The sequence below is a fragment of the Dama dama genome, chromosome 8 (assembly GCF_033118175.1).
Source record: "Dama dama isolate Ldn47 chromosome 8, ASM3311817v1, whole genome shotgun sequence".
In the NCBI taxonomy this organism is placed as follows: Eukaryota; Metazoa; Chordata; class Mammalia; order Artiodactyla; family Cervidae; genus Dama; species Dama dama.
Genome location: NC_083688.1, coordinates 11,165,084 through 11,192,610, shown reverse-complemented (window position 1 = coordinate 11,192,610; position 27,527 = coordinate 11,165,084). Strand labels below are relative to the sequence as shown.

Genomic DNA, 27,527 nt, shown 5'->3' with positions numbered 1-27,527 from the left:
TGATGCTCAACAGGATCTCACGTTTATTGAGAAGTGATTAATGGTAAAAAGAAAGGCAATGCCCTTTCCTCATTGGCTGAACAAGAAACTGAAGAAACATTCACTACACGTTTTTACAATATTTTTCTCTTCCAAAATGCATTTCTGTAAACAAGTTTTTACCACTGTTCTTAGCTTTGAAATCAAATTAATCCTGACTTAATCAGTATAATGTACAAGAACAGAACATTTCTTAGGACTCCTAGTACTTTACTTTGAGTAACAAAGGGTCAGAGAAAATGAACCACCCTTAAAGACACAACCTTGGGTAACACTGTTAAATTCTCCAAGACAGAAATTCTTCATAAAAATGTTCTTCCAGTTCGGAAGGAAAAAAACCAAATTCCCACTTTCTGGGGTGGATGCCCAAAACCTTCAAAACTCAAGTGTTCTCCAAGTGCAAATGTCAAAACGGGGGGAGGAAAGGGTTTAAAAATTAGAGAAAACTGTATGTACTTACGGACTTTAAAATCCGAAAAACATAGTAAAAAGACAAAAAACAAAGCATTATGCTCTGAAATCACAACCAAAGCCAAAATAAAAGGGACATTTTTCACCTAAACTACCTAGAGGGATTTTTTGTTTAGTTTTTCCTTTTTCTTTTTTTTTTCATTTTCCAGTTAAGTCCTATGTCTTTTGTGAAATTCCAATACTTAAACTGCAAGTCTGCAATCGTCTCTGAAGTCAATGAAATTAAGAAAAAAGTCCTAATTCTCTTGAAGGTCATTTTTTTTCCTCTTAGGATATGCAGATGCAACCGTTGCTGCAGGCTGTGCAGAACTGCCTCTTATTTCCCACGACCTTGACGTTCCTATAAAAGTTAAAAAAAAAAAAAATGAAATGGTTAGTTAAAACTTATCTGAATAAGAATTAAAGCTTCATAGAATAACACTATAGAAAATTAATTATTTGAGCTAAACAGAATATTCCCCACAGGTAAAGACTTTTTACTTCTAATATTTTATTTTTTAAATTTATTTATTTTTGGTTGTGCTGGGTCTTTGCTGCTACTATCTAGTTGCGGTGTGCAGGCTTCTCACTTGGGCAGCTTCTCTCATTGCAGAGCATGGGCTCTAGGGCTGTGGGCTTCAGCAGGTGCAGCCCCTGGGCTCTAGGGCACAGGGCTCAACAGCCGTGGCCCACGGGCTTCGCTGCTTCACAGCATATGGGATCTTCCCAGATTAGGGATCAAACCTCTGTCTCCTGCATTGACAGGCGAGTTCTTTACCACTGAGCCACCAGGGAAGCTCTACTTCTAATATTTTAAACGAAAGTACTAACACTCACGAACCCTAATTAATATGAAATCATTTTCCTTGCGTAAGCCCTGAACAATACTGGAGTCATCCTATATTAGTACCAAGGCATTAAACATATTCACGGGCCTCAATTTCCTTCTTGTTTTTGGTTAAGTGAGGATATGTATCTAGGCTGTGGGAGAATTAATGAGCTGACATACAGAAAGCTCTTACTCCATAGCAGGCAAGAAAATCATCTTTTTCCCCAAGGGAGAGTTTAAAATCCACTCAGAAATGGATTCTGAAAACTGAATGCAATACTTATCTTTTCCCTGAAATAAATCTAAATACTCCTGTCTTACTAAGAATCATTCTTTATGAGCTTTTCATAAATTTACCCTAAACATCATTCCATTTCACACACTACCTCACAAAGGAATTTTAAAACATACAACTCAATCCACATGCCTTTTAAAAGCAAAAAACAAAAAAAAGCAAAAGCATTAAGTGGTTAGGAGCAAGCTCACATACCTGAACTTAAGACTTGATTCATCAAGCTATGTAAGTAGTCATTTGTTCCTATTCACCTTATGGTAACTATGGTTCTGAAGTTAAATATGATTCCTATTTAAAAAACAAACAAACAAAAAAAAGCCAACTACCACTTATGGGCTACCACATTCCAGGCACTGTACATAATGATCTTCATAACCAACCTGCAAGGACTGTACTATTCCCGCTTTAGTGATAAAAAAACTAAAGCTCAAAATAGTTTACTTGATCAAGGTTTCCCAAGAACCAAGATTCCAAACCCATGGCTATGTGGTTCTTTGTCTACAACATGTAGGAACATTTTGCAAAAGTCAACAAAGTGAAGTGAGGCTTTGTGATGAACTGACTACCCTAGCACTAAATTACTCCATGGATATAAAAAACAGTAACTATTCAGAAGGAACAGTTATCTTTTTGTGATGTCCTACTGGACATATCTGGAATTCAGAAATAAACTCACCAACATACAAAGATATGGGATATTATTTTCAAAATAAGTCATTTGGAAATTTCAAACTTAATAAAGTTAACAAAAAAATTCACCCACATGCTATTTCTGGAATTCAAACTCAATTCAACAATTTGAAAAAGGAAAAAGAAAAAAAGAATAAGAAATTAAATCCAACATAAATAAGGGACCTCAAAAATTCTGATGTTCCTCAGCTGCAATACTGAGCCCCCCCCCCCCCACCTTCTCTATATAACAGTCCCAAAGTTTTGATGATAGATATATTGTTTATAACAGGAAAACCCCAACTAAAAAACCTCTGGCACTGACCAAAACAAAACTTTCAACAGCACATCTATTCTCACATCAGTCCTTTTAACTGAAACATAGCTGATTTACAATGTTGTGCTAGTTTCAAGCATATAGTAAAGTGATTCAGTTACATATATTCTTTTCCCTCATGGGTTATTACAAAATACTGAATGTATCCTATACTACAGCAGTAGGTTGTATCTTGCTGTTGTAGGTTACTTTTTTTTTTCTTATTTTTTTATTGAAGGATAATTGCTTTACAGAATTTTTCTCCTATCAATCTTAAACTTATCTACCTAGTTCAGTCTTCCTTAATTTGGATGAATACTATTTATCTAACCTCTTCTATTTATAATCAAAATCTATCTTTCCTTTCAGGAAATATGGGCTTTTTTCATGTTTCTTGATTAAATCTCATTCTTATAGTTTTAAGCCAAGAATGCGTGGAATACCTAGCCTTCTGACCTTTAGGGTACAGTTCAAAACTCCTTCCTTCTTTGAGACTTCCTTAGCCCCTGCAGTTTTCAAAGTCCTTCTAAATCTGCAACCACAATTGAAAATTAAATTGTTTTGTTTCATAGAAAATTAGTCCCAACTCAACCAAAAGCTCCTAGAAAGCAAAGAACAGGTCTTCAGTTAAGCTCACTCACAAACTTACTTAGAAGTTTGTCAGTGGATAACAGGCTACAACTGACTTTTAAGTAAAATTCTGGTTCTTATCACAAGAAAAAAAATGGTAATGGATGTTAATTAAACTTATTGTGGTAAGCATTTCTCAGTATACACATTTATCAAATAACTATGCTGTAGTACACATTTAACAATGCTGTATGTCAATAATACCTCAAAAAACTGGGGAAAATCCCTAGAGGCAATTTCTATTACCAGTTCCTCCTGTCCTTCCTGAGCTATTTTAAGCATATAAAAGCTGGTATTGTCTTTTGCTTTTCACAAGTAGCATATGACACTCCCTTCACTTTGCTTCCCGCCCCCCCCCCCCCGACTTAATATGTCCTGCAGACTGTTCAATTTCAGCACATATAGATCTGCTTTTTTATGGATCTGGGAGCACCCTCCTAGCTCTGAATATAAGTACTGAAGATCTAAAAGAAAAGTAGTTCTCAAAGACATGCTGAATGAAAGAAGCCTTAAACAAACAGAAAGAACACATAATGCATGACTCCAATTATGTGAAGTTTTATAACAGGAAAAACAAATCTATGATGGGGACAAAATTAGAAAAGTAGTTATCTTTGGTGAAGCAGGGGTGGGACTGACTAAGGGGCATGAGGGAAACTTCTAGGATGATAATGTTTTGTGTATCTTTTTTTTTAATTATTATTTTTGATGTAGATCATTTTTAAAGTCCTTATTGAATTTGCTACAATGCTGCTTCTGTGTTCATTTTGGATTTTTAGTGAGAGGTGGGTGGGATCTTAGCTCCCCACCAAGGATCGAACCTGCACCTCTTACACTGGGAGGCAAAGTCAACCTCTGGATTGCCAGGAAGTCCTCATTCTATATCTTCATAGGAGTCTGAGTCACACAGACAGGTACATTTGTCAGCATTCCGCAAATATACACTTGTGCATTTCATGTAAGTTAAACTCAAAAAGTACGTAAAACAAATACTGAGCTCTAATAATGACATGTATGCTGAAATGTTTAGGGGTGAACTGTACTGATAATGATAATTTCTTTGTAATGCATCAAAAAATAAAATGGACTGGTAGAAAGACAAAAAAAAAAAAAGTGGGGGGGGGGGGGAATTCTGCCTATCTCTTATTTTAATGTAATGTGGCCCCAAGAATATAAATTAACTTACATGCTCCAAATTGTACTGCTAAACTAGAAAACCTCGACTGCCAAATCTGTTTTCCCCTAAGAAATACATTTATAGGAAATTTCCTGGTGGTCCAAAGGTTAGGGCTCCATGCTTCCACTGCAAGGGGCAAGGGTTCAATCCCCGGTTGAGGAACTAAAACATCCACGTGCCCAGTGGCTCGGCAAATGACATCATTTAAAATATTTAGTGAAAAGAAATTCACAACAGCACTGTGAAATTGCTCTTATTATAAACAAAGTTTGTTTCTCTTTATATAATGTAATACTAAATCCACAAACACCTGTGTTCAACTCTGCCTACAACAAAACTATTCCTGAATTTAACCACACAATTATACCAAAATGGTAAATACCACCTGTGGGTGGTATTGGGGGCATCAGGGATTGGGGGCAGCATCAGGGTCTTTTCCAATGAGTCAACTCTTTGCAATTGGGCAAGAATTAGCAATGGATGCTAAATCTAGAGGGTGAAAATTTGATGAGGAGCAAGATATTTATAGTCTCAAACTATTTTCCCACTTATTGAAAGGAAAACAGTACCTTTACAATGAAGAACCACGTGAATACCTTAAGTGGTCAAAGTAAACACTACCAATAATGGCATAAACAGACATCTTATGCCTCCTAATGTGATGCACCAAGGACAGAGTCACATAGTATTCCTGTCAGAAAAGCATAATCTGATTGTACACTATGAGGAAAGGAAACTTTAGACAAACTGAGGGCGACATCTACAAAAACAGAATTCATATACTCTTCAGAAATATCATGTAATAAACAAAAAGGTCGAATGGGTGAGATGCTGGTGTGTGATTGTGCGTGTATAACTGCAGATTAAGAGACTAAAAAAACATAAAACTGAAAGGTCCTGTACTGGACCCTGGACCACAAAAAAATTGCTACCAAGGACATTAAGACAACTGGTAAAAATATGAATACCATCGGTAGATTAGGTAACAGTACTGCATCAATGTTAAATTTCTTGTTTCTGAAAAACTGCACTGTGGTCATAAATGCATGCTCTTCTTTTTAGGAACTACTCAGCAAAGTTTTGAGAAAGGGGTTCGATGACTTGGAATTCACTTTAAAATGATCCACAAAAAATTTCACACACATCTCCAAAGAGAATGATGAAGCAAATGTAGCAGAATATTACACTGGTAAATCTGGGTGAAGAATATTTGGGAGTTCTTTGCACTGTTCTTTAAATTTCTCCAAATCTGGAATTATTTCAAGATAAAAAGCTAATAAAATGTGGGACAATTCATTTAATTCTTCAAAAATTGGCTGCATTAAAAAGTTATGTTTGGGGACTTCCCCGGCGGTCCAGTGGTTAAGACTCTGCACTTCCATTGCAGGAGGTGTTAGTTCCATCTCTGGCCAGGGAACTAAGACCCCACTTGCAGGTGTAGCCAAGAAAAAAGAAGTTTATGTTTAACAACTTGTAAAACTTTGAAATGTGTTTATTTCCTCATATCTATACTAAAATCATCAAACATGAGAGTATTTTAGCAAAAGAAAAAGAAACAACTCTGCCTATCAGCTTTTTACAAGTCTTTTAAAATGAGAAAAAAATGACAGAACAGAGTCTAACACAAGGACCATTATTTTAACCATTTTGAGACATTAAAACCTTTTAGAGTTCTATAAAATAATTCTCTTACAGCAGGTCTTTTCTTTCACTTGTTTGACTATTTCTTATTACTGCTGGAATTCCAGTAAACTGATTGCTTTGACAATCTATGGTCAAGACTTCATTTGTCAGATGCATTTATAACATTTCTTTTTTTTTTTTTTTCATTTATAACATTTCTAATCAACCAGTGCTGCCGTGGTAATACTTAATAAAGAAAAATCTGGGGGTGAGACAGAAGAATGATGATAGATACACAATAAAAGGAAAGAGCAGAACACATAAAAGCAAGCTGAGACCTCCAATGGGTCCAGGTCCCAGCCAGAATTGCCATAAGCACAAAAGGTACTTGTGTCTTGCTGGACACTCCAGCTTTTATACACGGAGATGCTACTGATCCACTGAAGCAGGGGAAGTGGTAAGGCATACTGGCTTTCCCCACAGTGGTGTCATGTTGCAGCCTATATACCACATTTTTTAAAGCTAGTGTCATGTGAGAGGCAGCTATAGTGTCATCAGTGGTAGGAACCGGCTGGAGTGGCCAGTCTAGGTTAAACCCCTATATAAGATCCTCAAGCACAAACACGAAATTAATCATGAAGTCCTGGTTAAACAGAAAACAGACCAAATGCTAAAAGTAAGAAAGATGCATTCCCAGAGCTTTACAATACTGTGATGGTAATAAGGAATAAAAGAAAATAGCACAGCAAGATTTTACTGAATTCACACTGCATCACAAAATTCCCACTAGAACATTCACCTAATCTTTAAATCAGTTCACAATCTCATTGTTCATTCTTCAGTGAAGAGACTAAAGGAAAAAATCTCATGAAATTAAATAAGATAAATTTAAAGACATTAACTAAGAATATATAAACCAGCAGAAGAAGTTTCTAGGCCTCAATATCTGGTCTGTCACTTAAACAACTAGAGGTTAACACACCATCTATCCATCACATTTTAGTCTCTTCTCACCTTACATCTATGACTATAAAATGCAAAACTCCATCTCTAGAGGAAATATCCTAAAAGCCACAAAGTGGCAATGTTACTTAAAGTCTGTACATTTTAAATCTCTGAAACTCTGTAAATCTGCTTAATTTTTCCTCTGTTTAGCTTAATATCCTTTCTCATCTCTACCACCATTCCTCTCCCCACTTTTAAGTGGGCCACAAACACAACAGGCACACACACATCTATTTACCAGATATAATTGTATTAACTTTAAAATCTGATGTCTATCCTCTGAAATAAATTTACTTAACAGCCCTCAACTGAATCTTATGTCCCCCTGGTCCTTGGTAGACAAGAACACACACTTCACAACCTCTGGCTGAAAATAAGAAAATGGTAGACAGCTTAACATGAAAAAATAGTATTATACTAACACAACTTTCAATGTTTTATATGGTTTATGGAATTTTTTTTTTTTTTTTGGTCCCGCTTTGAGGTTTGAGGGATCTTATTTCCCTGATGACCAGAGATTGAACTCCTGCCCTCAGCAGTGAAAGTGTGGAGTCCTAATCACCAGACTGCCAGGGAACTCCCTGAAAACAATCTTAATAATCTCTGATGCTGTTAATATATGCATTACGTGAGTCTAAGGGCAGAAAGATCACAAGCTATATATAATTAATACTGTCTTTCCCATAATGAAGGAACAAAAATATCTTCCATCAATTCTCTAATTTAAAGCAGAGCTATAGTATTTTATTTAAAGTATCTTCTGTCTTCTCCCTTTTGAGATTTCTAGGTGCAGAAATGGACATTTAGTTGAAATATACTTCTAGGAAATGACACAGGAGCACCAGAATGAAGTAAATACATTTAACTATTAACTTTCCAACCATCACATTTACAAAGAGTTAGTAGCTGAACTCCTATATACATTTCACCAAAAGGGTTAGAAGTAAAAGCCTGGATAATCTACTATTTTCAAGCCCTGAATAGTAAGTCTAACTAGTAACAGAACAAAGGGTAAGATAGATTACATTTTTTCAGTTATTCTTTGAAAATAACTGGCTCTCCAGTAAGGAATACATTTGAACAAAAACTAATTTTATAATAAAACCAACTTCTGAAAACACTTCGGAATACAATTTAACAAATAAGGTTTTTTAATAGCTTATCAGTCAAACCCCTCAACTCCCAGCATTTGACAGTAAGTTCAGAAAATGAAGCAATCACTGAATATGCTTCCCAGCTATTTGATATAACCTCGTTCGACCTTCAAAAATTTCAAGTGGAACCATCCTCGACACCTCCATGAATACCTCTCTAGTCCAAGCTACTGTAATCTCTCAATAGGACTTTGCTACAGACTCCTTTTAACTGATCTGTTTCAGTATTGTGCCCTCCTCAGTCTGTTCCAAAAATGGGGACCCAGCAGCATTATTAAGTACCGTATCAAAAGTTACTGAAGAATTTGATGTCTGACCCAAAATAAACACAAATGTAAGTATATTTATGTGTGTGTATATATATATTATTTATATGCCTGAGATTATGGATAATATTCATAAAAGACCTGTATGCAATTACTTCAGTCACATATATATATTTAATCCTAACAACCCAGTAAGCTTTTCCCCCTATTTTCATAAAATACTAAGGCTCAGAAGATTTACTTGCTCATTTGACACTAAGAGGCAGAGAAGGCTCCTAGCCTTTTCACTACTATGTTAACAAAACCACAGAATCTATGATTCATGCTCAATCAATAATACCAACCTAACAAACAATATATATATACCTAAGTTTTTTATTTTTTTTTCCCTTTATTTTTTTTTTTTCCCAGTGGGTTTTGTCATACATTGATATGAATCAGCCATGGATTTACACGTATTCCCCATCCTGATCCCCCCTCCCACCTCCCTCTCCACCCGATTCCTCTGGGTCATCCCAGTGCACCAGGCCCGAGCACTTCTCTCATGCATCCCACCTGGGCTGGTGATCTGTTTCACCATAGATAATATACATGCTGTTCTTTCGAAACATCCCACCCTCACCTTCTCCCACAGAGTTCAAAAGTCTGTTCTGTACTTCTGTGTCTCTTTTTCTGTTTTGCATATAGGGTTGTCGTTACCATCTTTCTAAGTTTTTTAAAAGGCCCGTCATACATATACTTCACAGAATCCCTTCCCACATTCCCCAAAACTAATTATCTTTAAAAGTCAGTTAACATCTTTGGACAACTTCAGGATGGATAATGGTCACTAAATCTTATTCCTTTAAATTATCTAACAACTCTAAACAATTAAGGTGCTCATAAAAAGGAAGATACAATAAAATAAGGTAAAACTTAAAACATTAAAGCCTCTTAGAAGTAGCCATAATGTCTCTGAGGAGTAGATTACAGCATGAAATTACACGCATGATATTCCATTACACTGCCACCTTTTAATGAACAAATTACAGGCAATTCACTGGAGGCTCATAATATTGATAGCTGGTGAAAAATACTACTCAAAAGACCCTTTCAGCCTCAAGGTAGGCCACAGTATAAAAAGGTATAGAGCCAGGCTTACCAGACACATACAACTTCTAACATTGTTTCCAAAGATCAAGTCTTGAGACTAGCAGGCAGAGACTGGGAAAACTTTAGTTCAAAGGAAGAAACTTACAGGAAAAATAAGCATGAGGAATTTGAGGCGGGGGACACACAAAAAACTACCTAATGACATTCATAATTTAAATACAAGGGAATCAACTATCAAGCTGAGAAAATACAGATTCCAAAGCCTCAGCTTCAAAGGTGCTCACTTGGTAGGAGACGAAGGACAAGAATCTGTCATGTAGGTACTCTCAAATGGTAAGTTGCAGGACTTCCCTGGTCAGTGGTCCAGTGGTTAAGAATCTGCCTGCCAATGCCCTGGAGGTGGGTTTGATCCCCAAAGCAACTAAGCCTGTGTGCCACAACTACTGAACTGGCGCTCTAGAGCCTACGCTCTCAGGAAGCCTGTGTACAACTAGAGAAAGGCTACACAGCAACAAAGACCCAGCACAGCCAAAGATAAACAGTAAATAAAATTTCTAAAAACTGGAAAAAAAAAAAAAACCCAAAGAACCATTTATGTTCTCCCTTACTCCTGCTGTCCATCTTTAGCAGCAACTCTCACAAGGTTAGGTAGATACAATCTGCTCCATTTTGATGCTTGTGATGAGGGAAGTTTTAAACCTAAGTGCTTAAATAAAGGTTTAAGTTTCAATTAATTATGCTCTCCTCATACAGGCAACAAAGAGGTGAATGGCTATAGGCATCAATAGATAATAGATCATTGCTGTTAGCTACTTTAAATGATAAATGTGAAGATTCAGCAAGACCAAAGAACAAAAAGCTTTGGGGCAAAACAAATTCCACCTCTTTTATGACCTAGCCAGTCTCTTAAGAAAGTTATTCCTTTTTGAATCTCAATTCCCTAATTGTAAAATGAAAATTATCTTGGGGATTCCCCAGCATCCAACGGTTAGGAGGACTCTGCTTCCACGGCACAGCGCCCAGGTTCCATCCCTGGTGGTCGGATCCTCAGTCAGGATTCCCTCCCCTCCCTGAGCTTCACAGTAGGGCTAAAAACAAACAAACATAATCTTAACTATTCTACAGTAGGGTTGTTACAAGGCATCTGCAATAACATATGGAAAGTGCCTTATATAAACGTGCAAAAAAACGGCTAAATATGGGTAAATACCTGAAGTGCTAAGGGGGAAAAAGCAGGATTAAATACTATATAGAATATGATAACTACATAAACCACTAAACTATGTAGGAAAATAAGCCAAAATAATGAGTGGTTTTTGTTAGAGCAGAGGAACTATGGGTCAGTTTTCTTTCCTTTGCTGCATTTTTTAATAATTAGGTTATATTTTCCAATGAAAAACAAATGCAACGGGAAATGTGCAAATGTTAATATAAAATTGGCACACAGCAAATTTAACACAAATTAAAAACTCAGTATGCTATTCACACCAACTGCCAAAAAGGTCCACATGAAGACAAAAGCTTACATATGTCTACCCTTTCTAAATGACTTCATGTATTACACGAGTTATCTGTCCAAAATTTTCAGCTTTGACACATGTAGCAGAGTATTAAATACCTTGTTTCATAAGAACCAACAGGTATTACAACAGCAGTAAACACAAGAGTTGGAAAGAGCAACTGCCTGCTTCTTCCCTTCCCTCTCCCCTACATTTAGACAGCTGAAACTTGAAGACTTTAACCATTTTCTCCCTTCATCTTTCTTTCCACACTCTTTTTCTATATACATGTCCTTCCAGACCCAACTCAACTCCAGTCTTCCATAAAAATGACGACCCTGGTCTTGCTATTCTTTTCTTCTGTACTTAGTTTCATACTATAAAATTAGCACTTTAATATACATTATCCTATACTGTTTCATCTAAGACATTTCCTCCAATACACATGATCTCATACAATTTTATCTGTATCTCCTCCCTAAGGCTAACTGGAGTTAAATTAGTTCAACTAGGGATTGTTTATTCAGCGAGGGATGAAAAGTATTAGGGCACTATTTACCGAGCTGTCAGCTCCTGCAGGCTTGCAGAATTCAATGGTGAAGAGATCACATTTGCTTTCCCTAATTCAGGTAACAGAGCTTTTTCCTCTACATGAAACTCCTAACTAGTGCAGGTGTCAGTCCTTATCATGCAGTTCTTTAAGGCAGTCAAAGCCAATGCTGCAGGCATCCCCAGCTTCTGTGAGATGTTTTCTTAATCCCTCCCTTCCTCCAAGGCTAAATAACCAATATACCTAGATGAGATGTTGAAGCAGCAGATTCCCTATGGTTCTTCAATTTCAAAACAGATCACCCCCACTCCCAATTACACCTCCTTGCACCATTTGTCCCTTAAAAAAAAATTCTTGTCACACAGTGGGTTCCCAATTCTGCTTCACAGAGGAGGTACTTTGAAGATCACCCAGAGGGGGTAAAAAACACTGAGCATGTAGGAATCCGCCTGTAAAGCAGGCGACCTGGGTTCAATCCCTGGGTTGGGAAGACCCCTGGAGGAGGGCATGAGAACCCACTCGTGTTCTTGCCTGGAGAATCCCCATGGACAGACAAGCCTGGTGGGCGACAGTCCACAGGGTTGCAAAGAGTCAGACACGACTGGAGCAACTTAGAGCACACACGTGAAATCAGCCTTCATGGGGTTCTGAGGAACAGTGTTTGGAGCGGGAAAAAAATGCGACGTTAAAAAGTCTGAAAACTTATAGGACTAATCTTTACTTCTGGTAGATAAGCAAAATGGTTCACATCTCAGTAATTCTTGGTTTATACTAAGAGTAAATACAAACAGTAAATGATTCTAAAATTGTTAACCACTCCCTGTCCCAAAATGTTTAGGTCTGGAAAAATGGCCCGCTCTAGATCAAACTTGACCGCTATCAAAAACAGAATACTGGACTTCCCTAGTGGTACAGTGGAGAAAAATCCACCTGCCAATGCAGGGGACACAGGTTCCATCCCTGGTCCGGGAAGATTCCACATGCCTCAGACCAACTAAGCCTTGTGCGCCACAACTGCAGGGCCTAGGGCAGCAATTACTGAAGCCCAAGCGCCTAGAGCCTGTGCTCTGAAACAAGAGAAGCCACCGCAATAAGCAGCCAAAGCACCGCAACTAGAGTAGTCCCCGCTCAACGCAACTAGAAAAAGCCTACCACACAAAGCAACCAAGACCCAGTGCATAAATAAATTTTAAAAAGAAAAAAGAACCAGAATACTGACATTTTCAATACTCATCTGTATTTCAGAAATTTTTATATAGTCTAATTCACCAAAACAGCCAATACTAACTAAACAGAAGCTGATCTTACTTCATTAAATCTCTTTAAGACTTGGTTGGAATAGACAGCTTGGAAAACTTTGCAGGTTGGGAAGGGTTGGAAAACTACAGAAACAACAAATGCAGAGTCTGTTGAACAATGTGTGGAGGACAAAACCTTCAAACCCTTAACAAAGCACTCTCATGTTGCTTTTATTCAGATAGTTGTTGGCATTTGCAGTCATCTGCTACCTCTCTGAAGTCTCTGAATAAGTTGATTATACCCCACTGTTTGAAATTCTACTCAAGATATAGCCCTTTCCTGGTTCTCTTTAAAACTCAAACTACTCCCTCTCAATCTCTCTCACTTGCTCCCTCTTTAATTCATCCTTTAAACTGTGTTACTGCTGGGTTCTTTCTTTGGCCCTCTTCTCTCACTGCACGTTGGCTCTGGAACCACAATAAGTAGAACATGAGCTCTGCTTTCTTAGTTTGGGTAACTGTGCAGAGGTATTTACTCTTTAGAGTTCTCTAGAGTCTTCATCTGTAAAACTGAGGTAAGTTGTACTTACACCACAATGATAAAACTAAATGAAAACATACATAAAAATATGTATTCAGGACAGCTGCATATTATAGACACTACAGAACATACAATTTCGGCCATTATTTTTATTACCAATATTCTTAAAGAATCTTAAACTCACCCATGCCTTTACCTACACTGAGGGCTGAAAACTTCCAAATTTCTATCAACAGACTCCTCTCTCGTGAGCCCAAGATCCTACCATCAACTGATTGTACCACAGGTACCCCTAATTATTTCCAAAAGCCAACGTATCTCCAAACCCTAACCTGCTGCTCATCAGATTTTCTAAGTTTTTTTTTTTTTAATAACTATCAGCAAATGTTTCTGTCACATTTCCCCATTCCCACTATCTTAATTCAGGCTCTCAGTGTTTCTCCCAACTACTGTAAAAAACTCTCACTTGGGCTCTGAGTCACCTATACCTCTCTCTTCATTTAACAGATTTTAGTTACATTGCTAACCTGAGTTTCCATTTTCCTACCTATAAATTTTGTCTCTGAGAGTTGGTGCAGGGATTAAAGTAAAACTATGAAAGTGCCTAACAAAGTTAGTGCTCATTACTGACTTAACACAACATGAAGATGTATGTCCAGACTTCACTGGCTCATCAATTTGAACAACTTCCTTGCTAAACTGGATAATGATTTTCAAATTGTGTAAGACTAATTCCTCAAATTTTGTGTTATTCAAAATATGTTAGGATAGAGACATAAGTGTGTTTAATCTGCATTAAGGGAGTTCCCTGGTGGTCCAGTGGTTAGGACTCTGCACTTTCACTGCAAGGAACACGGGTTCGATCCCTAATGCCTCACAGCAAATCTGCATTAATATTTTCTCTATCACTTTTAAGTCTAGACAATCAACAAAAATAAAGTCCTGATTTGCATACAGCATTTGCCAATAACATAGCTGACCCCAAACTAAAAATGGACTATCTGTAGGGCTAAGAAGACATGCAATTGCAGTGTATTATATTGATACAGACATAATAACTTTAAGATTGATGAATTTAAATATTATGGTTTAATGGTAATAACAACAGTATTCTAAATTTATGTAGTTTAACTTTACAGTACAAACTGTAGTTTACAATGTAATTAAATGTAAATAGAAATCTAAAACACCTATTAATACAATGTATTTAATTTTTAAATTCATATAATTTAATGATTGTGTTTAACTAGCTTGCTAAGATTCTTGAAACCTAAACAGCTGGCTCACAATGAGCAAGCTCAAGCACATTATTGGACTGGGACACTGAAATACCAACTCCACCACTTGTACCTATGAGACCTTTATACAGAACCTCTTTGATCTTTGAGCCTGCTTCCTCATCTAAAATACAATAATGATACACCAGATGAGAAAGCTACACTTCTATGTGCAACAAGTGCCCAGCACTGTGCTATCACTGAGTGCTTACTACCCCCTTACTCCTTCTATTTGATACAGATCAAATGCTGTTTCCTCCATGAAGCCTTTCTTAACTTCCCCAAACTTATCCCTTATCACTCCAGAAAGCCAAAACAGTTCTTCATCCCTCTATTACAGCTCTTATCTCATGTTATCCATTTTGTTGTCTGATTAACAGCACTGTCTGATCCTAAGACAAAGATGGTGCCTTGTTTATCTGTTCTATCCCAGCAATTAACACAACACATTTGTTGAAAGATGGATACACACAAAAGGCATGCTTCAAAAAGTTTCAAATTCAGTGTTACCTATCCTCTTTTGGTCCTCCTTTAAGAAGGCTACAGAGAGGCATTTCATCTATCCACAAAGCAAGGAAGGTGAGTAATACAAATAGAATTCCCTCAATCCTATTGGCAAAAAACAAGTAAATTTATCTGCAAGACAGAAAACACAGAATGCCTTAGAATTTTATAAAACATTCAAGTTTGCCATCCTGATTAAAACAGGATGCCCACTCACTAGTTCTGAAGAAGCAATTTATTTATTTATTTATTTTTTGAAGAAGCAATTTAAAAAAACAGGAGTGGGATAATATTAAACAGAAAGAACAATACTCCATGGTCATTTCTTTTTTTTTTTCTTTTTTTTTTTTATTTCTTAAAGATTTAATAAAATACATGTAGCTGAAGTGATGGCTTTTTCCTTTCTGATTTCTGCATCACCAAAACTTCGATATTTTAAATTTTTTCTGAAGTTGAAAATGGAGCCAACATTTGTAAACAAGGAACTGAATGTCCAAGTTAAAGGGTGAGGGGGCAAAAATAGAGCTGAAAGAAAAAAAAAACCAAACCAACTTCCTTATAAAGAGCAATATTACTTGTGCCAACACTACAGTAAACCTAGATTTTTTTTTCTTTAAAATGGAAACAATTATGTGTTTCTTTGCTGTGTTCCTTTGCTAAGTCTTTATTACATTTTAGATAAGTTTTTCATTAACACACAATAAATATATTAATAACTACCCAGACACCTAATCTATACTAAGATCCACTGAGAATCCACAAATCCTTTGTTATCTATCTCCTTCTAGCCTCAAGCCCTTTTTTATACTTCATATGTAGTAAGTATTTAAGTCAGAAATTATAGAACACAAATAAAAATAAGGTCTTCCAAAAAAGACCTCTTTTGTATCATCAATTCCTCTCCATGAACCTCAAATGTTATCCAGCCACCTAACCCTCTCTTCCTGGAGAAGGAAATGGCAACCCACTCCAGTATTCTTGCCTGGAGAGGAGGAGCCTGGCAGGCTACAGTCCATGGGATTGCAAGAGTCGGACACGATTAAACCACTCGAGAGAGAGAGAGAACCCTCTTTCAACCCTCAATTTCTCTGATCTAAACTACCCCATGTGTGAATCTTCTTTACAATTTATCTAATAAAAGTCCTTTGGGTCTCTTCTTCAAACTCTCCTGTGACTAAGACTCCATTTTTAGAAAAGTTCCCTCTTTTATTTATAAAAGTTTTCCTCCCTATAACCTCAATATCCAGTGATTCTAGTGCTGTCACTGATATGAATAATAAACCTACTAGAGTTTTTAAAAAGCTATATTCCAAAAAAATAATAATTATAATAAAAAGTTATATTCCCCTTCTAAATCATCTCTACTAAGCTAAACACTGTAATGAGAAAAAAGATAACATGTCTAAAACACACTGTGGGAAGAAGTGAGCTGTATACATACGGTCATAGTACAGGTCCACTGTTACTTCTACAAGTTTCCCACTGACTTTCATGTGAAGGTTACATCAGGGACCTCCTCAAACCTGATTCAATTTAGACCCTACCCTTCATACTTGTTTTTTAAGCCAACTTTGTATCTATCTCAGTAGATTTCTTCTACATCCAACCAACTGCAAATCAACTCCCTCTTCCTCATCTGATCTCCAAACTTCCTTACACATCTGACAATCTCCAATTACACTTCTTGAACTATACAAGAATTCCTATTCCGAATTATCTATACAATGTTATTGTCTATACAGATTGAGCTGTTCTGAACCTATGTTCACTCTTTTCAAAACATCTCTGGCTATCATCTACGTATTTTCTGAGGCACAGCTCAGAGATCACTTCTTCGAGGATTCTTCTATGATCAATCAACCCACACCCTGAACTGGATTAGGCAATCTTCAAGCTTTCAAACTGGCACCTTGTGCATACCTTGAGAAAACACTTTCCATTTTGTACTGTTACATGTCACTAATGTAAGGCTCCCTGACAAGACTCCTCTGATTTTTCTGTAGAGTCTAGCACATAGTAAAATTGCTCAAAGAAAAAATAGCTTCATCTCTATTCTTATACACCATAATAAATTTTCATTATATTCAAACACAATTAAGTCCATTTTTAGTCCTCTGCTTGAAAATTAGAATCCTAGATGTAAAGAAATCCTACTATTCTCACTTACTAGCAATGGAATTTTAAAAAATATATACCTTAAGGTACTGTCATTATAATCACATTTTCTCTAGATCTGTCTCTCCTAAACTCCCCTGAGATTTCCAGTTAAACTGGATAAACGCTTACCTAGATATCTGACTGAGTCTAATGTTGGGCTAGACTTTAAGAGAATTACACAGCCCTTAGTCTCCTCTACTAGACTATCATATTTGTTGTTGTTGTTTAGTTGCTAAGTCACGTCCAACTCTTTGTGACCCCACGGATTGTAACCCACCAGGCTCTTCTGTCCATGGGATTTCCTAGGCAAGAACGCTGGAGTGAGTTGCCATTCCCTTCTACAGGGGAATCTTCCCGACCCAGGGATCAAACCCACGTCTCCTGCATTGACAAGCAGATTCTTTACCACTGAGCCACCAAGAAAGCCTATCTTATTTTTGTCTAGAGTTAAAAGGATAGAAAGATAAAACCAAGCCAACTATTTGATGAGGTTTATCAACAAAATTATCACTAATGCAAGGAGCAACTCTCCCTCTATCCCAGACTACTCCAAAGTTGAGATAGAGGGAAAAATTGACTGTCGCTGCCTTTTGAATTTCTGACAGAGTTCTCTCAACAAAAAAATTTTAAGAAAAAGGCTCATGACAATGTATAACACAGCCAAGACCTTCAAAAAGTATATCCTTTGACCCAACACTTAAGGATAGGTGTGAATCAAAATTTATATCTTAGAATGTTAGAGTTAGTGAAAATCACTCAGTCATGTCTGACTCTTTGTGACGTCATGGACTACACAGTCCATGGAATTCTCAGGTCAGAATACTGGAGTGGTAGCCTTTCCCTTCTCCAGGGGGATCTTCCCAACCCAGGGTTCGAACCTAGGTCTCCCGCACTGCAGGCGGATTCTTTACCAGCTGAGCCACAAGGGAAGCCCAAGAATACTGGAGTGGGTAGCCTATCCCTTCTCCAGAGGATCTTCCAGACCCAGGAATCAAACCAGGGTCTCCTGCATTGCAGGCGGATTCTTTACCAACTGAGCTATCAGGGAAGCCCCTTGGAATGTTTACAACAGTGTTATTTTAGCCAGGAAAAAAGTATAAAGAAGCCGACTTACTCAGCAGGGACTGATGAATTACAATAAATCTTTGATAGAACACTATGAAGCCTTCAAAAGTGATGTCACAGAATATTTAACAATTAGGGGCAGGTTCTAAACAAATGCAGAAAGAGTTTACAAAACAGTATCTAAAGTACACAACAAAGTAAACCACGCATGGAAGTCACTCAAATTTGCTGGAAGCATCAAGCCAGACAGCTAAGATATTCAAGCCAGATACATCTTGAAAAGGTTTTATGATATTGAATTAAATCATGTGATAGAACAAGGCAAAAATGGCTGTAGTCTGCTTCACTGTGTTCTGCCAAGAAACATGCCCAATCACGGAACTTTAGAACAGCTGTGACATCATTTCCAGGATGAAGTATTAAGTATTTCCCTACTGACTGAGTTACCATTTGGTCAAAAGATCTTTTGCAATCTTGTAAATAATACCAAGGCAGACACAGAAACACCCCACTTCAGGGAGTTTACTGCTTCAGTGAGCTATCAGTCCCATTCTCATGAAACTTGTTTTGTCTTAGAACCCTAATAAAGACTAAAAAGAACCGTTTACAGTCAATTATGTAAGCATGTTAAAGAATAACAGTGGGCAACACAGGAGTAAGGCAACACTGACTGAAAGGGTAACTAGGTTTGGAAGCAATCCTAGGGACCTTCCTGAAACCTCAGCAAGTTCTTCTTACAGAAAGTAAACTAAAAAGTAATCTGACACAAGTATAATAGCTTTTATTTTTATTTTTGGTGATGAGTTCACCTGAGAACAACTAGGATACTCATTCATCAAAAGTCTTTATGAAAGGTCCATCAGTTACCTTAACAAAGACCCTAGCTTGATTACTACACTCACTCTGAAAATACAAGGCTGGTCAATGTATCTTACAACTTCTTATGAAGTTTTATTATTCACTGAACCACTCAAGTGAATACAATACTCGATAAAGACTGAACATAAGTTAACAATCCTCAAACTTGCTACTTCATTTTTAAACAGCTTCTCCACTAGTTCTAACAAATACCGAATTATCTTAACAGTTAAGCTGTACATTCCAAAAAATTGTCCTGTCTTTGCCTTCTTTTAAAACCACAAGATGTAGAACAGAACTTTGCAGATGAAAGCAAGCAGGTTCTTCACATATAATAGATACTATGCATGTTGCAAGTGATTAAACCAAGCACCTGGATGCCCCTCACACACATTAATAATCTGCTCTGCCATTACATGATGCCCAAAAAGCCAGTCTCCTCTCTTCTTCCTCCAGAAAGAGAAGCCTGTGCAGACATACAGCCTTTCACAAGTTTGGCAAAAATAATCAACTATCTTTTTTCTACAACATTATGGAAAACTTTAAAAGTTAAATGGTTAAAACTCTAGGAAAGGAGCAAGTTTTTTCTGACAACCAACTTTCCAGTAATCTGGCTCTATCTCCCCAATACTTTCAGCATCACTGACAAGTATATCTCTATTTCTTATTTGTCTGTACATACCGGAAGATAAAAGTCAACCATCCTGTTTTAGGCAACTACGGACCTCTGATTCTGTGTTATGGAGGCAGAGAATCTACCTGAGCAAAGTTATTCCTTTGAGCAGTCCTCCTTTACAGAGGCAAAACAAGTGCCTCAGGTCCTAGATCAATTACAGAAGATCCCTATGAATTAATGACCAATTCAAGGAGAATATATTTGCATAAGTCTGTTAGGTTTTATTTTACATTTCAAATTAACCACTCAGGATTCTATCATTAAAAAATATTTTTTAAAAATATTTCCTCCTCGCCATTATCTTTTCACCTACTTTCTACATTTAAATACGCTTAAGTTCGGGATAATACGTGATCTGCCCTGACCAGTATTTTATCATTCGCTTATGGTCCTTACACATTCAATGCACCAGACCAACTCTTTCAAATAAATTCAACCTTTTAGTACAGAACTATTCCCCATCACTCTGTCCAAGATAACCACCTGTTACAGAGGAAAACAAGAAAGTGGATCTTTAGGAATACAGCAAAATGTTAAGAGCAAGAGGCCAGCTTTTTCTGACCATCTGTTTTTCAAGTTTTATATAATAAACATAAACTTTTCTAATGGGAAAAAGATCTTGGGGAAAAAAAAAGATTAAGCAGAATACTACAAAAGACAGGAGCAAGGAATAAAGTTCTGAAAAACATCCTCCTTAACACTGCCAGTTGTCAGCAGGCAGGCAGAAATGTCAGGGCTTGGTGACTCTTGAAAATAACCAAGTACTCAGCTAGGCCAAAACCTGCAACAGAATTTTAATCTGTTTCTCTGTCACATTACAGCCTCAATCTTTTCCTACTTTCAGTTTTGTTTCTTTCACTTCAATTACTCCCTTCGTGTACTTTTCAGACTCATTCTTTACCTATTCCTGCATCTCATAGTCAGTTTCTCTATGGTTTCTGCTTTCCTTTAACTTAAGCCCACATTTCTGTCCCCTATTAAAGTTCCCACACTCTTTCACACTAAGGTTCAAATAATAAGACCAATTATCCTCCCATAAAGACTTGAACTGTTAAATGATACTTGTGTTATTTACAAAGCTTTTATTAATGGTTCAGTATTATACCTCTCCTGTTCTCTCTAGTTCCTTCTCCTTCCCTTGAAAGTTTTAAGAAGAGTAAGCTGGTTACCTTTTTAACACTTTCTTCTTCCTCTTGGCGTTTCTCATAGTGTGAGAAGTCATCAAAAATGGAAGTGGTGTGCTTGTAGCTGGCTATGATTTTCAACACCTGCTTAGCTTTTTCCAGAGGCACTTCCTGAGTGTCCCTGGAGTTGGTCACTGGTTTATTCTCGTTGTTCTCTAGGCGAATGTGTCGCAGTTGGCTATTGGGAACGTCCTTCACAAAAATCCACCTGACATCAAAACGACCCTTCCATTTGTCCTGGGACCACACACCTGCACATGTGTTGTAGTCCACAGCAGATTTCATTTCTGCGACGCCACAGAAGTGTCCACTGCCGTTGACACTGAACAGTAAGTAAACGGGGCCTTTCCCGTTCATGGAGCGGTAAGCAGCATCCAGTCTCTTGTTACCGTGCTCTGTGCTGCACCAGATATTATACTTAATGGAGCGGTGGATATCGTCCTCGGAGTAGCTCTTAATGATGAAAACCCGGCCATGTTTCAGATTCCAGTCAAAATCCTTGGGGTTATAGTTATTTATGGATCGCAGCTTCTCCAAGACCGGATGAGGTTCTGAAGGAGTAGATCCAGATCCAGCCTGAGTCTGTCCTATTCCATTACCATCCACCCCGTTATGACCGAACCCACTGCCACGGTTCCGAGGTGCTACCCAGCGGGTTGGCTGAGCTGCCTGCTGCTGCACTGAGAGCTGAGCAGGCTGTGGCGGAGGTGGAGGCAATGGCTGCGTCTGTTGCCCTACTGATGCCTGAGCCACTGGTGGGCTATTGTTAGCCTGCTGACCTACAGGCTGCGGAGACCCTTGGGTTGGCTGCTGACCTATATTCTGAACCAAAGCCTGTGAGGGGGCTTTTGCCACAGGACCCTTGTTATCCCAAGTTCCAATATCCATGTTATGCTTTATTGGGGGTGGCGGAAGACTTGACCCTGCAATGCCATTCTTGGTCTTCAACTTGGGTTGCTGTTTCGCAGGCTTGCTAGCAATATCAGCCCAAGATGCTGGTTTTGGAGGAGCAATGGTAGCTGGAGGCAAACTATTGGAAGCCACGATGTTACTAGTAATGGACCCACTACCAACAGCAGAGCCTACAACTTTTGGAACATTGCTTGCAACTTCTGTGCTACCCAACTTCAGTGCTGCCATCCCTTGGTCTATAGTATTCATACCAGGAGCCTTATTGAGGGTCTCACTGGCGAAAGCTGACTGTCCATCAATCATGGCTCCACCTAAGGAGCTAGGTGCATAAGCATAATTGCTACTATATCCAGAGCTCTGAGTAGACTGTCCCTGAGAACTGTTATTTCCCCAAGCTGAGAAGTCAATCCCACTGGGAAAGAAATTAAAACCATGCTGACCAAGAAATGGAGTGCTACCCAGGGCTCCTGGTTGTCCAAACATTGCATCTGGTAGAAAGTGAGGCTCTCCGTTGCTCAGCTGTCCATAAGAAGTTAGATAGGGCATGGCTGTGTCACCCCCAGTAGACCAAGCAGCTTCACCCAAAGAATAGGAGAAGCCAATGGAGGGACTGTAGTAACTGGGTAAGTAGGAATCTGACATGGCAGTATATGCATTATTCTGTGGAAGGGAAAAAAAAAAAAAAGGCAAATTAAAACTAAACACAAAAATAAATAAAACCACCAGGACATTTCCTCTCCCAATTATTCATACAGTACAAACATTTCAGCCATTACCATAAAAAAATGAGTTTTTTTTTTCCCAGATGGTCTCTTCCCATAAACTTGCTGGTATTTTTATGGACTAAGATATTTTGGTTTAATCATTGAAGTGTTTAAACATTTAAAACTAAACTGACATACAGTGAACACAGGCCTTAGCTTTTAGTGCTTCAATTCAGATAAGGGAAAACCCAGCATCTCACCAAGTGTAAGTCCTGTTCTGTGAGAGAGAATGTGTGCTTAGCCACTCAGTCGTGTCTGACTCTTTGAGACCCCATGGACTGTAGCCCACCAGGCTTGTCTGTCCATGGTTAATTCTCCAAGCAAGAATACTGGAGTGGGTTGCCATATCCTCCTCCAGGGTATCTTCCCAATCCAGGGAGAACCCAGATCTCCCTCATTGCAGGTGGATTCTTTATCAGCTGAGCCACAAGGGAAGCCCAAGAATACTGGAGTGGGTAGCCTATCCCTTCGCCAGCGTATCTTCCTAACCCAGGAATGGAACCAGGGTCTCCTGCATTGCAGGCTAATTCTTTACCATCTGAGTTATCCGGGAAGCCCGCTCTCTGAGGATGCCTTTATTAAAACCACTATCTCTGGACTGAAGGAATGGGAATACTGGCAGAACAGAATAATATTCAAAAGTTTCCTATTAAAACTGCATTGTATAATAAATAAAACAACAAAATTAACTGGAAATTTCAATTTCTATCCCCAAAATCTGTGCAGCCATTATCCAACCATAAACCAAAAAGAAAAGTTCAACACATCTAGTTTATAATACAGCTTTCTGGCAGATCATCTGAGAACATCAGTAGATGCCACTATTTAATTATAACCTGAAATTTTAAAAAATGAAAAAAAAAATTATAACCTGGAGAGAAAGTGCACAGTGGCTTCCAAAGGATTCAGAACAAGTATTGCTACTTGTTCTGTTTCATCTATAAAAGTAAAGGCTGTAGCTAAAATGTACACTTAACTTTTCCATTAAAAACAGGAATTAACTTCTAAAGGCATGGTACAGTCTATATCCTTAAAAGAAGAATCATCCTTGAGAATAACAACCAGAAAAAGTTTTACCCAACTAGTCTTCACATTAGAAAACAGATTACATTGTAAAGACATTCTTTCATCTGTGCTGACAGTATTTTAAAATAAACCCTATAGCTCACAAAGTAGTCCCTTAAATCAAAGTAACAGATACATACAATTGGTTTCTATACATGCAGAGTCAGCTCAACTCAAAAATAGACTGCTTTAACCTAACTTCAAAAGAGCTCTGGTATGTAAGAATCCACTAACTAGTCAACAGGGAATGTTGTTCTTAAGAGACTTGGATGATCAAAACTATAAATATGCTAGGTCTGTATTGGTTTGTATTATCAAAGCCAAGAGTACTTCTCCCTGGCCACTAAAACACATCTCCTGAAGATTAAATTTTTCAACTAATGCAGTTTGATTAAATAGTGGTGCTTTTCTCTACCAATTTAAAACTTTCTTTTACAAAACTAAGTGACATATACCCTCAAGTTTACGAAAAATCTACATCTCAAAGATAGTTATAATTTTAACAGCCCCAAATTATAAATTAGAAATTTAGTCTACCCTTAATAGATTAAGCCTGAATAATTATTCCAAATAATGTAATAAAAATTGGTTAAAAAATAGATGAAACACTCTTGACAAACTACAAAGATTCTCAAATTATGTCTTCTCAACCAAAATTTATATACCCCCCCCCAAGTTTTTCAAGCTATTTAAGTTTTAGCTTTCTTTTTAATAAAACAAATGCACTCATTATCACACATTATGCTATTATAACAGCTGAATGCCTACACCTGATCTGGCAGGTTCCCACATGCCCCTGAGCTCAAAACTCTGAATTACACAATGTTTCACAAGAACTACCTAGAATTATGTTTCCAAATGCTACCACTCTCCCTGTTATGATTATGTAAGCAAACTACTTCAATAGCAGGAACCCAGTGATAGTTCATTCCTCTACTTCCTTCCCTACTTTTCCTGATTAACTGGTTGTCTTCTGTAAAAACTTTTCCCCAATTACTTGCTTAAGTGGTTTCTACACTTTCAATGCAGAAACTTTTACATAAGGAATCAAAGAGTTTTACGTAAGAATTAGGCCCAAACATGCACTCTAATATGTCAAGTTATTCAAGACTATTATATATATCACAGAGCATCTGTTCAGAATTTATATAAATGTTCCATAAGTTTCTCTATCTTCTACAATATTCTGAATGAGTTACTGTCAATTTTCCTTTTGGCTAATTAATCTGGGGAGTTATATTTATTTAGCTACAACTTTGTGGCTGTGTCTTTGGGATTCAAAATACTAATACAAAGAACTACCAAGTCAAAACTTTTTGTGTGTACAGGTCATGTTCATACATGAACCTACATGCAACTCTCGTCTTCACATTAGAAGATAGATTACATTACAAAAACTGAGTTCCATTATTCTTGATCTTTGTGCTAAACAGTATCTTACATTACTTTAAATCCATTTTGTAAATTCTATAGCTCCCCAAAGAAGCCAATGTGAAAAATGTTTTGGAAGTGAAAATATTTAACACAGAAAAATACTCTTAAGTTTTGCAGTTATATTCTTGGTAAGGAGGAAGAACTACTCAAACAAGTGTTGCTGTTAGTACACTATAAAATGTTATCAGTACTAGCCTCAGAGAATTGTTTGCTGACAATAGAGATGAGAATCTTAACAGCCTACAACATCTGTAGCAACTTTTTTTTTTATAACATGCTGACTGGTATTAAGAAAGTCATCCAGTAAAAATCAGATTTATTGCTAGAGCAGAGCAAAAAATAAACGTATACTACATCCTATGATCAAGCATGTAAATGGTTAACTACTCACGGGCCTTGCCTGTGGACTCAAGTAAGGTTCAAAATCATCATCGTTTAATCCGTCCTTTTGATGTACAGATCCATTTTGTACTAGAGGAAAAAAATTCCAATTAGGAGCGTCTCAATCGTACAATCTACCTCCCAAATTAACCAAATACCTCCTAACAAGAGAAAAACCTTACTAAACAGAGCAAGTTAAGTTTGTATTTCAAAACGGTAAAGATGAGAGTGAATGCCGAGCAACAATTCGTCAGTGAAAATGTCTCCCTCCACACAGGGAGAGTTGATCTAAAAAGGTCATTTTACTGGCTCCTCTAGATTTCAATTCCCTCCCGCTTCCCCTCCCCCACCACATGTGAGTACTTCCAGAGTGTGATCCACGAGGATGAAAAACAAAGGCCTTCTAAGACCTACAGGAAACTAAGGACCTGGAACATTTCAAAACCGATTCCACCCCCCACTTCCAATGAATTACTCCTTGTTCACTAAAAAGCTGTTCGTCAGCTGCAGGAACACACCGAAAGGGTCAAACACTTAAGTGTGTGAGGCACCTGCAAACTAAGCGGCTTCCGAAAGGTCCTCTCCCCCGGGCGCTTCCCGGAGACCCCGCTCCCCCACTCAGGGTCCCCCCGCCCGCCCCGGGCCACCGGCGGAGCCGGGCTCACCTTTGTTTCCTTGACCTTTTGGTCTCTGCAGGCGAAGGAAACGTCGCCGAGCGGCAAGTCGTCCGAGGAAGAGACGGAAAAGGAAAGACAAATTAAAGCCGGGCCCGAGAAGGGAATAAAGGCGCAGGCCTGAGGAGCGGCGTCAGGAACGGGGGTGGAGGGGGAGGCTGAAGATGGGAGCCGGGGAAGTGCGAAGCCGGAGGGGGCCGCGGAGAGGAGCCGGGGCCGCGCCACAAACAACGCGAGGGGGCCAGGGCTTCAAGGAAGGGGAAGGAAACAAGAGAAAAACGAGGCCCGCTGAGAGGAAGGGACGCGGCGCGGCCGGCGGGCTCCGAGGCCCGGGGAAGAGCGGGGAGAACGGGCCGAGGGCGAGGCGCTGGGCGCGGCCGGCCTGAGAGGCTCGAAACCTGGCCCGCGAGAGGCGCCGCCTCGCCTTGACCCGACTGGGGGCGGCGGGTCCGGGCCTAGTCAGGCTCCCTCTCGCCTCACACAATGGCCGAGGCATGCGGGCCGGGCCTGTACCTGCTCCAAGAGGCTGCTAGCCGACATGGCTCTCGGATCCTCACGGGTGAAGACGGCGGCAGACTCTCCTCAGGGCGGCGGCGGCAGCGGATGAGCCCCGGCGACGAGAGCAGGAGGCGCGGTGGCGGCTTTTGTCCCTGACACTCGGGGGCCTCGGCGGACGCAGCGGAGACACAGCGCGCGGCTCGGGCTCCGGCTCCGACTCGGCGACGCTCTAGCCCGAGAGCTCAACGCCCGTCTCTATGCCTTTACGCGCGCGCTCGCCCCTCTCAGCCGAAATAAGAGCGCCGGGCGGCGGAGGCGGTCGGCGCGCGCGGCGCGACGCTGACTCTCACATTCACTCGCCCACGCGGAAGGGGCCCGGCGCGAAGCACCCCGGGAAGGCAGAGGCGGGACCGCAGCGCCCTCTGGTGGTGTGGAGGAGCGGAAGCGGCGCGCGCGGCCTCCCCGCCCCCACCGCCTCGGGATTGGGGCCTAGGAGGGTGGGATTGGCGGCCAGGGTTGCACCACGAGGTTTTGACTAACAGCTGGAGCTGAAGAGAGTCCCTTTAGCTTGAGGAAACCCACAAAAGTTGGTTTTTCGGTGAGGAAGCGACCCTCGAAGGCTGAGCGACCTTAAACCTGCTTCCCAGTTGCAGATGGCACACTACCCCTCATATGGGAGGGAACACAAACAGGAGGCACAGAGCC

General features: G+C 39.1%; 1 protein-coding gene across 1 annotated transcript; it reads right to left on the bottom strand.

The window, feature by feature from the left end:
* On the bottom strand, positions 1-27,186 carry YTHDF2 (YTH N6-methyladenosine RNA binding protein F2). The gene is made up of 5 exons (XM_061148386.1): positions 26,838-27,186; positions 26,316-26,340; positions 25,661-25,740; positions 21,080-22,666; positions 1-850 (listed from the first exon to the last, which is right to left on the bottom strand). Exons 1-5 carry the CDS (start codon positions 26,862-26,864, stop codon positions 827-829), a joined length of 1,743 nt encoding a protein of 580 aa, XP_061004369.1. The 5' UTR covers positions 26,865-27,186; the 3' UTR covers positions 1-826.
* Between the last annotated feature and the right edge of the window lie 341 nt (positions 27,187-27,527).